The sequence below is a fragment of the Aquarana catesbeiana genome, linkage group LG05 (assembly GCF_042186555.1).
Source record: "Aquarana catesbeiana isolate 2022-GZ linkage group LG05, ASM4218655v1, whole genome shotgun sequence".
Lineage (NCBI taxonomy): Eukaryota > Metazoa > Chordata > Amphibia > Anura > Ranidae > Aquarana > Aquarana catesbeiana.
The window spans coordinates 240,944,927-240,963,354 of NC_133328.1; the positions used below are offsets into that span (position 1 = coordinate 240,944,927).

The following is an 18,428-nucleotide window of genomic DNA, read 5'->3' on the forward strand; positions in this document are numbered from 1 at the left end:
ATAGCCCAATTATGTGAACAATGAAACCAAGATTTAGCAATACCATATAAATTGTAGTTTTCTTCATGCATAAAAGCTTCAAAGTTTCCTGTCTTGCTTCTGGTAAACAAACATTTTATTCCATTGTTGCATTTTGCATGCGTTTTGTATATCTTTTTGTAGTACAAAAAGAAATTTATTGCTAATGGTTGTTTGAAAATGGGAATCTCCTTATCACCTGCCGTATCCCTCCCCCCATATTCCCCCATATCACTTTCCATTAATTTCTGACCCCTGCCTGCTTCATTGTATTCTAATTCTCCCTCCCCCTCAATCAATGGCTCAAAATCGATATGGTCCAGGAATATTTAGACAGAATAAAGGTGAAAAAAAGCACCTGGACCAGATGCCATGCACCCAGGGATCCTAAAATAATTGAGCTCTGTCATTTCAAAGCCAATTGTTTTCCATTTTTAGGGACTTTTTAACCACTTGACCTCTGGAAGATTTACCCCCTTCTTGACCAGGCCATTTTTTGCTGAACGGCATTGCGTTATTTAACTGATAATTGCATGGTCGTGCGACACTGTACCAAAATAAAATGTACGTCCTTTTTTCCCCACAAAAAGAGCTTTCTTTTGGTGGTATTTGATCACCACTGCGTTTTTATTGTTTATTTTTTGTGCTCTAAACAAAAAAAGACCGATCAAATTTCTTGATAAATTTAGGCCAGTATGTATTCTCCTCCTATATATTTTTGGTAAAAAAAAAATCCCAATAAGTGTATATTGATTGGTTTGCACAAAAGTTATAGCGTCTAAAAACTATAGGATACATACTGGAATTTTTATTTAAATTTTTTTTTTTTTACTAGTAATGGCGGTGGTCAGGGACAGCGGGACTGCAATATTGCTGTGGACATTCGGACGCTATTTGACACTTTTTTTGGGAACCACTGACACTAACAACAGTGATCAGAGCTAAAAATATGCTTGGTTACTGTACTAATGACACTGGCTGGGAAGGGGTTAAATATCTAGGGGAATCAAAAGGTTAAATGTCTGCCTACCCAGTGTTTTTGATGTACTATGAGAGGTGTTTTTGCTAGGGGAAGTAATAGATTTTCTTTCCCTGCTTTGCAGGGAAAGAAAATCTATTACTTCCCCACTGACAGGACAGGGCTCTGCATTGTTTACATAGGCAGAGGCCTGTCCTGTTTAAATTCATGACGATTGCTGGGTACCAGCAGTAATCCATTGGCCGGCACCCTGTGATCGACATCTCCTGTGTTTTTAATCACAGCACAGCAGGACGTGCGCACGCCCCCGCCTTCCCAGAAGTGTCAGTTCATGTACTACAGTAGGTACATAATCTGGCGCAGCCAAGCCGCCTTGCTTCTGTATATCTAGGTTATACAGTCGGTAAATGGTTAATGACTGGAATAGTACTACTGGATTGGCATAAGGTCAATGTGGTGCCTATATTTAAAAAGGGATCAAATTCTTTACCAAGAAACTATAGACCTGTTTGTTTAACTTCTATAGTCTGGAAGATACTGGAGATTTTAATAAAAGACAATATAGATGGGTTCTTGCTAGAATAAAATATGCTAGAAAAAATATTTTAAGCAGCAGACAGCATGGATTCATGAAAGACAGAAGTTGTCAAACAAATCCGATTTTCTTTTTATGCGGAGGGAAGTAAAACCTTGGACAGAAGGCAGCCTGTGGATGTGGTATACTTGGATTTTGCTAAAGTGTTTGACATAGTTCCCCACACACGGCTAATGTGTAAGGTAAAGTCTACAGGCTTTGAAAAATCTGTTTTTAAATGGATAGAAAAGTCGTGGTTAATGATTCTAAGGTTATCAATGGTGTACCTCAAGGTTCAGTGTTGGGACCGTTAATTTTCAATATATTTATAAATGATATAGGGTCTGGGATTAAAAGTACCATTTCAGGCTTTGCAAATGACACCAAGCTATGCAGTGGCATAACGTCCTTACATGAGGTCTTCAACTTATGAACCGACCTCAATGCACTGTTTAATTGGGCGACTATACAGACGAGGTTTAATGTTGATAATAGTAAAGTTATGCACTTGGGGGCTAGAAACATGCACACATCATACATACTAGGTGGAGTACAACTGGGGGAGTCAATTGTGCAGAAGGATCTGGGGGTTTTGGTAGATCTTAAGCTTAATAATAGCATGCAATGCTAAGCTGCAGTTTCCAAAGAGAGCAAAGTCCTTTCTTGTATTAAGAAAGGTACGGACTGCAGAAAGAGAGAGATATAATTTTGCACCTGTACAAATTATTAGTAAGAACTCGTGTGGAATATGCAGTTCGGTTTTGGGCACCAGTTCACAAAAGATATTGGGGAACTGGAGAAAGTGCAGAGAAGGGCAACCAAACTAATAAGAGGGATGGAGGAGCTCAGCTATGAGGAAACTGAATTTATTCTCTCTTGAGGAGATTAAGTGGGTATATGATCAACATGTATAAATACATAAGTGGTCCATATAGTGAACTTGGTGTTGAGTTATTCACTTTAAGGTCATCAGAGGACAAGGGGAAACTCTTTACGTCTGGAGGAAAAGAGATTTAATTTACAAATACGGAAAGGTTTCTTCACAGTAAGAGCTGTTAAAATGTAGAATATACTCTCTCAAGAGCTGGTTCTGGCTAGCTCAGTAAATTGCTTTAAAAAAGGCCTGGATTCTTTCCTAAATGTACATAATATAACTGGATACTAATATTTATAGGTAAAGTTGATCCAGGGACTATCCAATTGACTCTCGGGGGATCAGGAAGGAATTTTCCCCCTAAAGTAGCAAATTGGTTCATGCTTTGCTGTGGTTTTTTGCCTTCTTCTGGATCATCTGTAGGTATACAGTGCCTTGAAAAAGTATTCATACGCCTTGAAATTTTCTACATTTTGTCATGTTACAAGCAAAAATGTAAATGTATTTTATTGGGTTTTTTTCTGATAGACCACCACAAAGTGGCACATAAATATGAAGTGGAAGGAAAATTATAAATTGGTTTTCAAAATGTTTACAAATAAATATGTGAAAAGAGCGGCGTGCATTTGTATTCAGCCCCCTTTACTCTGCTACCCCTAACTAAAATCTAGTGGAAGCAATTGCCTTCAGAAATCTGCTAATTAGTAAATAGAGTCCTCCGGTGTGTAATTTAATCTCAGTACAAATACAGCTGTTCTGTGAAGCCCTCAGGTTTGTTAGCGAACCTAAGTGAACAAGCCGTATCATAAAGGCTAAGAAATACACCAGACAGGTCAGAGATAAAGTTGTGGAGAAGTTAAAGCGGGGTTAGGTTATAAAAAAATCCCAAGCTTTGAACATCTCATCATCCGAAAATGGAAAGAGTATGGCACAACTGCAAACCTACCAAGACATGGCCGTCCACCTAAACTGACAGGCCGGGCAAGGAGGGCATTAATCAGAAGCAGCCAAGAGGCCAATGGTAACTCTGGAGAAGCTGCAGATAACCCCAGCTCAGGTGAGAGAATCTGTCCACAGGACAATTAATAGTTGTGTATTACACCAATCTGGCCTTTATGGAAGAGTGGCAAGAAGAAAGCTGTTGTTGAAAGAAAGCCATAAACATTTCTGTTTGCAGTTTTCGAGAAGCCATTTGAGGGACACAGCAAACATGTGAAAGAAGGTGCTTTGGTCAGATAAGTCCAAAATTGAACTTTTTGGCCTAAAAGCAAAACGCTATGTGTGACGGAAAATGAACACTGCACATCACCCTGAACATACCATCCCCACTGAAACATGGTGGTGGCAGCACCATGTTGTGGGATTGCTTTTCTTCAGCAGGGACAGAGAAGCTGGTCAGAGTTGATGGGAAGATGGATGGAGCCAAATACAGGGCAATCTTAGAAGAAAACCTGTAGTCTGCAAAAGACTTGAGACTGGGGCAGAGGTTCACCTTCCAGCAAGACAAAGACCCAAAACATACAGCCAGAGCTACAATGAAATTGTTTAGATCAAAGCATATTCATGTGTTAGAATAGCCCAAAGTCCAGACATAAATCCAATTGATAATCTGTGGGAAGACTTGAAAATTGCTGCTCAGTCTCTTTCCATCCAAACTAACAGAGTTTGGGCTATTTTGCAAAGAAGAATGGGCAAAAATGTCACTCTAGATGTGCAAAGCTGGTAGAGACATACCCAAAAAGACTTGCAGCTGTAATTGCAGCAAAAGGTGGTTCTACGAAGTATTGACCCAGGGGGCTGAATACAAATGCATGCCAAACTTTTTAGATATTTATTTGTAAAGAAATTTGAAAACCATTTATCATTTTCCTTCCACTTCACAATTATGTGCCACTTTGTGTTGGTCTATCACATAAAATTCCAATGAAATACAATAAAGTTTTTGGTTGTAACATGACAAAATTTGAAAAATGTAAAGGGGTCTGAGTAGTTTTTCAAGGCACTGTAGTTACATAGTTACATAGTAACATGGTTGGGAAGGTTGAATAAAGACAACAGTCGATCCAGTTCAACCTGTGTAGGTGTGTGTAGTAAAATAATTTCCCAAATCCCCGTGTATTGTTTTCGCTAAGATGCCCGTCCAAGAGTCTTTTAAAACTATCCATACTTCCTGCCGACACCACTGACTGTGGAAGAGAGTTCCTCGTCCTGACAGTGAAAAATCCCCTATGCAGCTTAAGGTTAAACTGCTTCTCTTCCAGTCTTATCATGTGGCCTTGTGTCCGCTTACACGCCCGGGGATTGAAAAGTTTCTTACGTTGGGATCACCATTGGGATATTTGTATATCGCTATCATATCTCCTCTCAAGCGTCTCTTCTCCAGGGAGAATAAATTTAGCGCTTGTAGTCGTTACTCGTAATTGAGGTCCTTCAGCCCCCCATGTTAATTTAGTTGCCGTTCTCTGGGCTCTCTCCTGCTGCAAAACATCCTTTCTGAGGACTGGGGACCAGAACTGCACAGAATACTCCAGATGTGACCGAACCAGAGTTTTATAAAGTGGCAGAATAATCGTTTTATCTCTGGAGCAAATTCCCTTTTTAATGCATGCTAGTATTCTGCTGGCTTTGGTAGCCGCAGCTTGACACTGCATGCTATTGCTCAGTCTGTCTTCTACTAGGACCCCTAGGTCCTTATCCATCCTGGAAGCCCCTAATGAGTAACTTGCGTTAAAATTTTTACCCCCATAAGTGCATTACCTTACATTTTTCAATGTTAACCACTTCAGCCCCGGAAGAATTTACCCCCTTCCTGACCAGGCCATTTTTTGCGATACGGCACTGCGTCGCTTTAACTGACAATTGCGCGGTCGTGCGACGTTGTACCCAAACAAAATTATTATTTTTTCCCCACAAATAGAGCTTTCTTTTGGTGGTATTTGATCAACAAAAAAAGACCGACATTTTTGAGAAAAACACAATATTTTGTACGTTTTGCCATAATAAATGTTTGTCTTTTTTTTTTTTTAATCGTGATTACGGCGGACAGATTGGACACTTTTGACACTTTTTTTGGGACCATTGACATTTATACAGCGATCAGAGCTAAAAATAGCTACTGATTACTGTATAAATGTCATTGGCAGGGAAGGAGTTAACACTAGGGGGCGATCAAGAGGTTAACTGTGTTCCTTAGGTGTGTTATAACCGTGGGGACTGACTAGGAGAGAAGACCGATCGGTGTTCCTACTTAGAACTTAGAACCGGTTCTCGCTCTGTCACGAGCGATTGCGGGTGCTCGGCGGTCATCACGCCCACCAGGCACGCGCATCGGCTCCAGGGACACGCTGCGGGCATGCGCTCGCACCTGCAAAAGCGTCTTAAAGAGCTGACTTACAGCTACGACGGCTCGTGCAGGGGAACCATCCTGCCGCAGTATAACTGCAGTGGCTGGTCAGGAAGGGGGTTAAACTTCATTTTCCATGCAGTAGCCCACTCCATTAATTTATTCAGGTCCTCTTGTAAGGTTTCTTTATCCTGCTGTTATTGCCCTACATATATTTGTAACGTCAACAAAAACTGGGATTGAGCTACTTATCCCACCCTCCATATCATTTATAAATACATTAAACTGAATTTGCCCCAGGACAGAGCCTTGTGGTACCCCACTAACCACTCTAGACCATTCTGAGGACACGTTATTTATCACAACCCTTTGGACACGACCCCGTAGCCAGTTATCAATCCAAGAACAAACCTTATGGCCTACAGACATCAGCTTGTAGATTAAGCGTTTGGGGGGGGGGCTGTATCACTTCCTCGTAGAACGTTAATAGGTTGGTTTGGCACGAGTGACATTTCATAAACATGTGCTGATTACTGTTAATGATAGTGTTTTTGTCAGCAAATTATTGGATATGGTTCCTTATCATACCTTCAAATTGTTTACAAACTACCGAGGTTAGACTGACAGGCCTATAGTTCCCAGGAATAGATCTCTGCCCTTTTTTGAATATTGGTACCACGTGGGCTTTTCACCAATCAGCTGGTACCAGTCCTATCAGTATGCTGTTCTTTAAGTACTCTCGAGTGTAAGCCATCTGGTCCTGGTGATATATTTATGTTTAGCTTCTCTAATCCTTTCCAGACCCTGGCCTCTGTTAGCCACAAGGGTAGATCCTCTGACGTGTCACTAACAATACAGTCGTGGTCGGTGTACCCATCCTTTTCCTGTGTGAAGACCGAGGAGAAGAAAGCATTTAGTACAGCTGCCTTCACCTTGTCATCTGTAACCATCCTTCCATCCTCTTCCTTTATGGGGCCTATGTGTTCCAACCTCGCCTTTTACTATTAATATATTTAAAAAAACTTGTTGGGATTATTTTTACTCTCGTCCGCTTTTCTCTTTGATAGGTTCATATCTTTTATAGCAGAAAGTAAAAAAGACTTTTTTTTTTTTTTCAAAATTGTTGCTCTTTTTTGTTTATAGCGCACAAAATATAAACCGCAGAGGTGATCAAAAATATCACCAAAAGAAAGCTTTATTTGTAGGAAAAAAGGGCATCAATTTTTTTTTTTTTTTTTTGGGTACAGCATCGCAGTGCAGTATCGTAAAAAATGGCCTGGTCATTAAGGGGGTAAAATCCCCCGGTGCTGAAATGGTTAAATCAAAAGCTTTCCATAATAGTGCTAATGTACAAAAATCCTTGTTTCCATTTTTTTGGTTTCTTAACCTCCCTGGCGGTATTCCAGAGTCTGGCTCGGGGTCGAATTTCAGAACCCAAGTGCTAACCCCGAGCCAGACTCGGGATAGCATCGCAGGATCCAGGAAAAGCTTACTTACCTTGTCCCCTGGATCCTGTGATGTCTCCCCGCAGTGTGAGCGGCTCGTCCTCCACTCGATTCATCACGGAGCCGAGCTCCGTTCCCTGCGAGTGTTGCGACGCACGGTGACGGAGAACGGCACCAAATTCAAAAAGTGAAACATACACCATACATACAGTATACTGTAATCTTACAGACTACATTACTGTATGGAATTATTTCACATCCCTAGTGTCCCTTGTGGTTTCTCCAGTGCCCTGCTTGTAGTTTTATATTATAAAAACTGTTCTTTCTGCCTGGAAACTGGAGATTGTCCATAGCAACCAAAACCGTCCCTTTACATCAAAAGTGGTTTTAGACCAGCTACAAAACAGCGATAATAAATTAGAATCACTCACAGAATTGAGCGATAGTGATTTGTGGGGAGATCCGTCATCAAACACTGAAAAGTAATGACAGCAACAATTCTGCAACTGAGCAAATTTCAGTGTTTTTGATTTGATTACATTATTGAATAATTTTTATTATTATTATATTATTACTTGGTATAATTATTTATAGTTATTTATTGTATTATAATTTATGATTTTGTTTCAAACTTTATCATACCCGGGATGTCTGGATCTGTTTGGACAGATTTAAGTGGGTTATTCCTAATGCCCCGTGTGTGAGCTCCATCGGACATTTTCCATCGTATTTTCCGACACACAAAGTTTGAGAGCAGGCTATAAAATTTTCCGACAACAAAATCCGATCGCGTCAATTCCGACCGTGTGTGGCCTGTTCCGACGCACAAAGTGCCACGCATGCCCAGAAGAAATTCCGAGACGGAACCGCTCGGTCTGGTAAAATTAGCGTTCGCAATGGATACAACACTTTCGTCACGGTGCAATGTTAAAAATGGTTTAATACCGCGCACTCTCTTCTTCTTTATAATGTGAGAAGAATGAAGTAGTTTTGCTGCTCATATTCACACAGACTTCTCACAAACTTCTTTCTTTACTATTTATCGGGATTCCCTCAATATATTTTGATTGGTCACATCTGACAACATTATTTTTGTTTTGTATATTTTTTTCTTTTAAGGCAGATTATTTTTTTTTGGTTTGTATTTTTTTCAAGGCTGATCTTTGTTTTATTGTATTTTTAGTTTTACTCCAGAATATTTTTGTGTGGGTTTTGTGTGTCAAGTTACCACAACACCATTGATATCTTATATTATTTAATCTCAAGGAGATTGTTTGGTGTTGGTGTCCCTTGTTAATTTCACATTGTACTTTAGAAATGTACCTGAATCCTCACAAACAAACTGTCCTTTTTGAATGAAAACACACATAGGAGAGTATAATTGAAGAAAAATTTTCATTTTTTAAGGGCTCACAACTAAACAAAGAGGGAGTCAACGCTGGAGAAACAGCAGAAATGGGTGAAGCCTTGGACCCCCAGGGCACACATCAACTATTTTCAAGCAAAATTGGTGGCCTGAGGAGTCCATATATAAGGGAGTGCAGTCTGGTCCAGATGTCCCAGAGATCCGGAAAGCAGCAGATGACATCTGTGTCCCCAGGCTGTGGTCATACAAGAGCCTGCATCTTTTGTCAGACCAGACTGAACCCAGGACCATCACTCTCTGGTCTTCCTTCCACGCTGTGGCTCTGGTGGTGGAGTTGGGGCAGGAGGAGGAGGGGCCAACTCACTCAGGTGGTTTTTGGGTGTTAGTTCACCACTCACCCCCTTATATAGGACTTTATACAGAAGGTCCTCACATAGTTTGTGTTGACCCTCCTGCATGCCCTGCAGGTTGGTGGCAGCCATGCAGGCAAAGGCCTCTTCAGGAGTGGGTAAGGCTCTGAGGGACGCAGAAGCCTCCTGAATGAGCCTGAGCGCTGAATCCTGCATGTGAGTCACCTTCCTCGCTCTTTTGTATGGAAGGCGCAGGGGAGGAACCTGCGATTCGGTCAGGCTTCCACTTGTCCCAGGCTTCTCCTGGCTGACACTTAGCCCCGCCTCCTCCTGGCTGCAACTCACCCCCGCCTCCTCCTGGCTGCCACATTCCACAGCCTCCTCCTGGCTGAGGTCTTCCTGTGTATGAAAAAGGGACATAGTTCGAGTTTTTTATTCATCAATCACGCACAATTTTCACCTCCTGACTGTTGCAAATTGAATGTTAACAAATATAACAGACTATCCTTCTGAGCCCAGCATTTTTCATTCTTGTCCCAATTTTGGGTGCCCACTACTGTCTATTGATATGTAAAAAACTTTTTGCAATTAGTGATCAATAATGGCATCTAGCAAACATCACTTATTTCTTGAGCAGAAATCTGTAGAAGAATGCTATACCTGACTCCATCTGGGCTCCTCCACTTCTTCCTGGCTGGAAGTCCCAGGTTGGACATCGGAAGCCTCAGCTGGGGTGGAAGGAAGAGTGGAAGGAAGGGTTGAGAGAGATTCCCTGACTTCAGTCTGGTCTGTCAGAAATCGCAGTCTCTCATAGTACCACAGTCTGGGGTCATAAACGTCATCTGCTGCAGCTCCTGATCTCTGGGAATCTGTGACCTTCCCATGACGCTCCCTAAGATAAGTGCTCCTCAGGCCACCAATTTTATTTTTTAAATAGGGGATGTTTGCTGTGGGGACCACCGGCGTCACCAACTCCAGCAGTTTCTCCAGCGCTGCCTGCCTCTTTTGTTTATTATTATTATAATGTGGATGTTTCACCTGCCACAGACAGGGCAGCTCCCTGTACTTGTCTATGAATAGGGGGAGGAAATTGTGGTCGTTGAAGCCATCCATTTTCTCTGCAAGACACAACATAGGACAAACCCTAAGGTCAGGCCAAACTCTCCTAATCTTGTTACAATATAGGCTTCAATTTCGAAGCAGTGTAGACCCAAGTTTAGATCTTACCTTCGTTAGCATGATCGGCGCCTCCGATGCTCCTTCCTCCGCTCACAGAACGTACGTAATACGCACGCATGTTACGCTTTATACACACTGAGCATGCGTGTAACTCCGCCCGCCCCTGACGTTCTTTCTAGTCTAATCCCCGCCCCTTTTCGTTCGGCGCAGTGGGGGAAGAGCACATGGCGGAGACACAGCAGGTGTGTGCTAATTACAGCAACGAGGAGGAGGAGGAGGAGGAGGAGGAAAGGAAAGGAAACGTCCCGATCCAGAAGGAGAAGATTTAAGGCATCAAATATGTCCTTTGGGGAGATGTTGGAGATGGTCGACATCCTGAAGAAGGCCGACTATGATGGAAAGTATGAACCTTACCCCAATGTCCGAAAGGCCAAGATCATGGCGAAAGTGGTCAAAAGCCTGCACCGGAATTTCGGGGTACGTCGATCGAAAGATCAGCTCAGGAAGCGGTGGTCGGACCTGAAATTACGAGAACACGAGCAGTACAGAAAGATCCGGAGAGTGCTGCAAAAAAGTAAGTAGTTGTGCTGTGTTCCTATTATTTTTGTCTTTAATACGTTCGTGCTGCTCCATGTGCTTTTCTTAAAAGTGTTGTACATTTTAAAATAGCAACTTTCATGTTCATGGGCGCATTATTCGTTCGTATCAAACATTTTTCTTTCGGCCTCTAAAACACCATTGTTTTGGCCATATGCATTTGGCCACATTTTTTAGGGCTTACTTGTATGAAACTAATTTGGTTGTGTAGATGGGTTTGTTACTAGAATGAAATGCAAACTAGATTCTGTGTAAGGAGAGGACACTGAGCAGCTGTTTTCACATCTGGACGCTGGAGCACTAGTGTGGGACACAAGAACACCCTTTTTATTAGGGGGTCCACACAGGTGCTTCAGTGAATACTATAGGGGGGTCTCCATCCTAGAAGCTTGTACAAAACATCTAAGTATTGAAGCTTGACAAAGGACTCTCAAAATTCTACATCTTGGAACTCGGCCAAAATAGACAATTGTACCACACTTCCAAGCAATGTTTCCTATTTATAGTTCTGCCATCAAATATCTGTGTGCTAAGTATACCATTTTTGTTTTACATAGGGGAGAAAAGACTCGGAGGACACCCCTCATCTGAGGAGACCAGAGCCCCACCCCCTCTGGAAGAAGGGGAAATGCACCCAAGCAACGCAGAGCAAGAGGAAGAAGACGTGGTGGAACTAGTCACTACAACAGGTGAGTGTCTGCAACCACAGGCTCAGGTAAGAGATGGATGCCGGCATATTTTTAATACCTGTTTTTGTTTTGTTTCTATCTTTTTAGGTGATCGTGATGTTGTGGATCCAGATCCTTTCACATCAGAAAGTGCACAGATCCTGATCGGGGAGATCATGGGGTGTAATTTAGCATTGTAAAACCTCAAGAAAAACATCAATGATGTTATTCAAAAAAATAATAACATCATTGATGTTTTGGGTAGAGTTTAAAACCCCTCCAAATCACTTTGTTTTATGGTGTGCTACAATGTTCAAAATTTTTTAGCGATTTTTAGAAAAGCCAAATTTGGAGGATGCACACAGTGTGTCAATATGTGCTATCCGCCATCACGGGAGATCAATGGACGCGTTTTGGGGGTGCAACCCCTTCCTCAATAATAAAGTAGCTGAGAGGAAGGGTTTTCTCCCCCAAAACACGTCCCTTGATCCCCCGTGATGGCAGCTAGCACATGTTGACATTCATAAATTGGTGTGCATCTTCCAAATTTGGCTTTTCCTGGGGTGACTTCACCCCATCTGAACGCAATATCAAACACAGTTCCTAAATACTCATGTCTGATATTGCCTTCAAGTTCTACCTAATGTGAACTTTGTAAGTTCAAGATTTGTGTCTTTCTTGTTGGTTTTAAACATGCCTGTTTTATCTTAAATGGACATTTATATTTTTGATAATGCCACCCCAAAAATTGTTATACAACAAACATCTTGGTTTGTTTTAAAAACCTTTTCTAAATGCACATGTGATTGTGCAGGTATTAAAAAGATTGTTAATCAAGAATGTGTGGATTATTGTCTCAACGCTACAACACTTTTGTGGTGATGTAATTGCTGCTTTCTGTGACAGTGGGTGTTATTTCCTAAGGGCAAATCCACTTTGCACTACAAGTGCAGTTTCAGTGCATTTTCAAGTGCACTTGTAGTGCAGAGTGTCTTTGCCTTTAGTAAATAACACCCAACAGTGCTTTGTATAAGGTTACACAATCACGCCATTTTCAGGAATCACCACATTTCGGTCAGGGTCAGCTAAAACAAACACAAGCGGTAAATGTCACCAAAGATTTGCTTTTTTTTTTATTTGATCAAGGTTTCACAAATTGTCTGGCATATTGATGGACCCCTACCCGCAAAGAACTCAAGGTATCTTAGCCGGACATCATGGGCACTCAGGGAGGGCAAGCCAGGACGGCCACTTTCAAGCGCCGTCAGTGTTGTTTCATTTATAATTCCGGCCTCAGGCCCAACTGAGCCAGCATAGTTGGCAGAATGTTGCCGTAAAAAGTTATGTAGAACACAGCACACCAGGATTATATGATTCAGTTTATACTCCGCCATATGGATGGGTGTAAGAAATAGGCGGAACCGGCTGGCCATGATTCCAAATGTGTTCTCCACCACTCTTCTGGCTCTGGCCAGCCGGTAATTAAAAACCCTCTGGTCCGGGGTGAGGGTCCTCATCGGGAATGGCCACATAAGGTGGTCCCCCAGCGCAAATGCTTCATCCGCAACGAAGACGAATGGGAGTTCTTCCACATTCTCTTCTGGAGGTGGCAAGTCCAAGCTGCCATTCTGGAGACGCCTGTAAAACTCCGTCTGGGCGATGACTCCACCTTCAGACATCCGGCCATTCTTCCCCACGTCCACATACAGGAACTCGTAATTAGCCAACACCACCGCCAACATCACAATACTATTGAACCCCTTGTAATTATAATAGTACGACCCTGAGTTGGGTGGTGGGACGATGTGGATGTGTTTCCCATCAATTACCCCTCCGCAGTTAGGAAAGTCCCACCGCTGGGCAAAGTGGCAGGCCACAGTCTGCCATTCCTGTGGCGTGGAAGGAAACTGTTGAGGAAAACAAAAATAAATTAGTATTTTTGCACATAAACATGGAAAGCAGATTAGACAGAAATATTCTTGGCCAACATCCAGATAACATTTATTAAGGGGAATTTTACAACACCAAAGTATAAGGTACACCTATCATATCCCCCCCCCCCCCCCTCATGGGCCATTTCTAATATTATAGGGGGGGGGAATCTTGGACAGGTAACCCTCTCCACTTCATTGAGAGATGAATGCCTAAATAATGGGTATTACTTTGGCCAGCCCCTCCTTAGTTACACTATTGGCAGCCCACTGGACAGGTAAGAAGTGTCATAATACAAAGATATAAATACACACTGTACACATTTGAGCACATTTGGACATTCTGCTATTACCTATCAAGATAATAATAGGATACAAAAAGTTTAAACAGTACCATTTGAAAGTATACAGACAGGCCCTTGCACTACATGCTTTGGGGAATTCATCAATAAATCTGACCACAAAAGAGATGGGTATAGTGTGTATGGGTTTGGCAAAGTCAGCAGATAGATGATTGAGGATAGATAGAGAATTGGTATCAGCTGACTTAGCAGTTGGGGGGAGGGAGAGTTAAAAATGATTTGGGGACATCACAAAAAAAAGCCTCTGACACTCTGCCTGAATTTAAGCCTGAATTTAAGCACAAATCACATTTCTAAAAATGTTTGGGGTTGTTTGGGGTAAAGCACTACTATGGAGCTGAGAAAATACATTGTTAAGTGACTACATGAGGTGAATATAGGGCCCGGAGAGCATGCTGGGGAGGTAAGTTAAGGCAAATATGTATGAAGGACAAAAAAAAAAAAAATGCATGAGAAAGGGGACATTCACAGCATATTCCAATCATGGTAATTAGGGAATGAGGAAAGAAATACAATACATTAGCAAACATTCTATACAATAAAATGTGATATTAAAGGATTAAAATCTTACCTTAATATACTCCTTCTGCAGGACCTGTATGATGGCAGAACAGGTCTCTGGGATAATGATACCTAGAGCCTGGGGGGAGATGCCTGTCAACTTCAAGTCCTGCAGGCTTCTCCCCGTCGCCAAGTACCGCAGGGTAGCAACGAGCCTCTGCTCCGGAGTGATGGCTTGCCTCATGCAGGTATCCTGCCTGCTAATATAAGGGGTCAGCGAAGCCAACAAACGGTGAAATACGGGGTCCGTCATCCGGAGAAAGTTCCTGAAATCATCAGGATTATTCTCACGGAGCAAAGGCATATGACAAAACTGGTCACACTGAAGCAACCAATTCTTGGTCCATGAACCCCCTCCCTACCCTGTTCATGGACTGGACTTGTGTCAAGGTCAGGACCCCAACACCAAGCCCCCTGCACAGCACGAACTCTACGAGGAGTACGTATACGCAACATGGCTAGAAAACGGTCGGCTGCTCAGAACGAAGTAACAGAACGCACTGAAGAACAGCAAGGCCTGTGAAGAGCGACCTGAAAAACAGTAACGAACGAACAAGAACACAATGACTGAGTCACGCGTAGCTTGCTTGCACGCACTGAAGAGCAGATACAAACCCACAAGCACAAACTGAACCACAGAAAACGATCTGAAAGCCACGAGTCTGAAAAAGCGCAAATCGTCTCTCACCAAACTTTTACTAATACGAAATTAGCAAAAGGAGCCCAAAGGGTGCCGCGCTTGGTTCTGAAATGGCCTTTTCTAGTCTCGTCGTACGTGGTTGACGTCACTGCGTTCTTGGTGATCGGAAATTCTGACAACTTAGTGTGACCGTGTGTATGCAAAACAAGTTTGAGCCAACAGTCAATGTCCGACTGTGTGTACGGGGCATAAGAATTACAGGCCTACAATATAAAACGCCAAATTTCCATGCAAAATAATTGTACCGCTTTCAGCATCAAAAATATGAAATAACCATACCGCCAGGGAGGTTAAGATTCTTTTAATTGCATTGCAGGCTTTTGAGTAATTTATATTATTTATTTCTATTTCTAATATTGTGTAATTTTGATTACAAAAAGGACCTAAAAGTCTTTAAGGTAGTTCATATTGTATGTATATAAAAGTTCAGGCTGGAGTAGATACATAAAAAACAGTGTTAATTACAATACAATTTCAATATTTGTTCCAAATCTCCAATGTTGATTCCATGTACAAATACATAATCAATGTGCAATTGTACAAATGGCTCACTATAGCCTGGTGTTCTCAGAAGTAGGCCTAATGCCTACATCAATGCAGCCTAAAGCGTGGACTATACCTTCTTTATTTTACATTACCTATCTGCTGTGCTTGTTACTAACTAGTAGCAGTTGTAAGCTCTCTTTGACTGCTGGAACCCAAAACACAGCTGTGGCAGCAAGTCATGTGCTCTTTGTGAAATGGCTATGCTCAGACACAGTGAACCAGTCAGTCGGTGTCTCAACACAGATCCTGCTGTTTGAGAAAAAGCATGGGTCCCTTCAATCTTTAGCTAGATATAGAATAAAAAAGACTTGGACGTAACTTTGGAGGAGGACACAAGACTAGATTTGATTCTTTTATTTATTCCTTCTATAGGAACAAGGCACTTCATTCTACAGTAGATAATATGGACAGCCCACGATCAAAATCTGCAAGCAAGAACAGTACAGGATCCCCAGGACACAGCACATCAAAAACCAAGAAAACAACAGAAGTTAACAGCCATCGAGAAGGTGCTACTTCAGCTTCGCTTAGTGCTTTCGAAGAAGCATTTAGAAAGTTTGCTATTCATGGTGACACCAGAGCTACAGGGAAGGAAATGCATGGGAAAAACTGGTCAAAGTTATGCAAGGATTGCCAAATAATAGATGGAAAAACAGTGACAACTACAGACGTTGACATCATATTTAGCAAAGTAAAGTAAGTACATTGTTTTATATGCACCTATTACAGAAATGTTAGCAAATATCAGTTTCATCCTTTCCATCGTATCATCTAGGCTGTTTTCAATTGACAAAAACTGTTTAGAATGTTTATAACTTTATACCAAAATGCTGTTTTACTTCCTGGAGCACTCTTTAAAAACTGAAGAATCTGATACATGAAAATTTGTTGGAGCGTTTAATATGACTGAATTTTCTTTTACAAAAATCATTTAATATTTTCATAAAATGCACCTGTGCTCAAACTTTAGACATTACAATTATTTTCATATTCCTAACAAGTTTAACCAATCTTGTATCTTGGGTGTGCTGTGTGCCCCTTTCTCCAAAGTACACAGGTCATACAGAGTATGCCCTGTCTTTATTTTTTTTTCTCTTTTTTGCATTTTTTTTTCCCCATATGGCGACCAGAGCAGTACATTGTCACCACAGTTCTCTGGGAAGATGATGAAGTGTTTTTTTTTGTTTGTTTTGTTTTTTTACAGAATACTTTTTTGATCCCAAAGGGAAATTGTTGCGACACAGACACACTTAACAAAGACAACACTTTTGTGTTACAAAAACACAACAAAATTACCAGTAACAGCCATTAGCACCAAATAAAACAAATTAAAACTACACTACAAATAAAACATCTATACAATTAAAATACAACATAGAATAAATAACAGATTAAAATAACAGACAATCAAACTACCAAATGCAAATAATACAACACTTTCTATAACACCACCCCAAATAATAACCAACACATAATAATAACATACCAACCTACTTTAAAAACGGCACAAAATCCTGATTATAAACCAAATTAAATCTTCACCTCCAGCCCTAACACAGAAGAATTATTTAACTTGATCGCCACAGGCAAAAATGATTTCCTGTGTCGCTCTGTGGTGCTTCGTGGTTGTAACAATCTGTCACTGATGGTACTCTGCAGACTGACCAGCGTATTGTGGAGTGGGTAGGAGGAGTTGTCCAAGATTGATCGTCACTTGAACAACATTCTCTTCTCCAACACTGTTGTAAAAGACTCCAATTTCAATCCAACAACATCACTGGCCTTGCAAATCAGTTTGTTGAGTCTGTTGCGTCGGACACCCTAAGCCTGCTTCCCCAGCATGCCACTGCATACAGGAGAGCGCTAGCCACCACAGACCCATAAAACATCTTAAGCATCGTCCGGCAGATGTTAAAGGACCTCAGTTTCCTTAAAAAGTCGGCTCTGGCCCTTCCTAAAGAGCACCTCAGTGTTCTTGATCTTTACTATGATTACTTATTACTGTGATGATCTGATTACTGTTTTAAGCAATCAATTTTATAAATGGCATCCATTCATGTGCTATTGTGTACTATTGTGGTAGCGATTGGCTACAGCTATCACATGGTACAGGCCCCCGTTGTTGGCCCCTGTACCATGTGATCACTGTGACCAATTGCAGAGATCACAATAGTATACAATGAATGTCTATGAATGAAAACCATGTGTACTACTGACATGTGATCGCTGTGGTTGGTCACAGCAATCACTTGGGAACTAGGGAGGCCCAGTAAAACAGTCTGTCCATCGGACACAGCAAGTGACAGGTCACTCTGCTGCACAGCCCCAAGGGCGCGTACGAGGCGCGCACCTGGAGGACATCATGTGATATCCACCCAGGATAAGGAAGCTAAATACCACCAAAAGAAAGCTCTACCTGTTTAAAATATATTTGAAAAATGTATTTAGGCACAGTATTGCATGACTGAAATACTGTCAAACTGTCACCACAGACAGTGGCCTGTTAATGAGAGGGTATTACAAGCTAGTATTGAAGTGATTAACTAAAACGGGTTGCTGTTTAACCCCTTGTTAACCCTTAGATAACCATAAGCAAAGCTTAACTAACTCATTCCCCAATAGCTAATAATTTTCAGCTTTATTTTTTTTTTTATTCTATTTTTTCAGCCATTGCATAGTTACATAGTTAGTCAGGTTGAAAAAAGTCCATCAAGTTCAACCTTAAAAACAATAAATAAATAAAATTAAAAAATATCGTACAATCCAATATACCCAATTTTATACCCATAGTTGATCTAGAGGAAGGCAAAAAACCCCAGCAGAGCATGCTCCAATTTGCTACAGCAGGTGAAAAAATTCCTTCCCCCAAGAGGCAATCGGATTTTCCCTGGATCAACTTTACCTATAAATGTTAGCACCCAGTTATATTATGTAC

General features: G+C 41.4%; 1 protein-coding gene across 4 annotated transcripts in view; it reads left to right on the forward strand.

The window, feature by feature from the left end:
• TPPP (tubulin polymerization promoting protein) overlaps positions 1 to 18,428 on the forward strand; it is a 146,608-nt gene that overhangs the window by 50,582 nt on the left and 77,598 nt on the right. For all 4 annotated transcript variants that reach the window (XR_012244443.1, XM_073630636.1, XM_073630638.1 and 1 more), the window contains one exon: positions 15,866 to 16,189. Coding sequence is in view for 3 of the 4 variants with exons in the window: in XM_073630636.1 (XP_073486737.1) it covers positions 15,866 to 16,189 (324 nt within the window). In the remaining variant the exon portion in view is untranslated. The remainder of the gene's footprint in view (positions 1 to 15,865; positions 16,190 to 18,428) is intronic.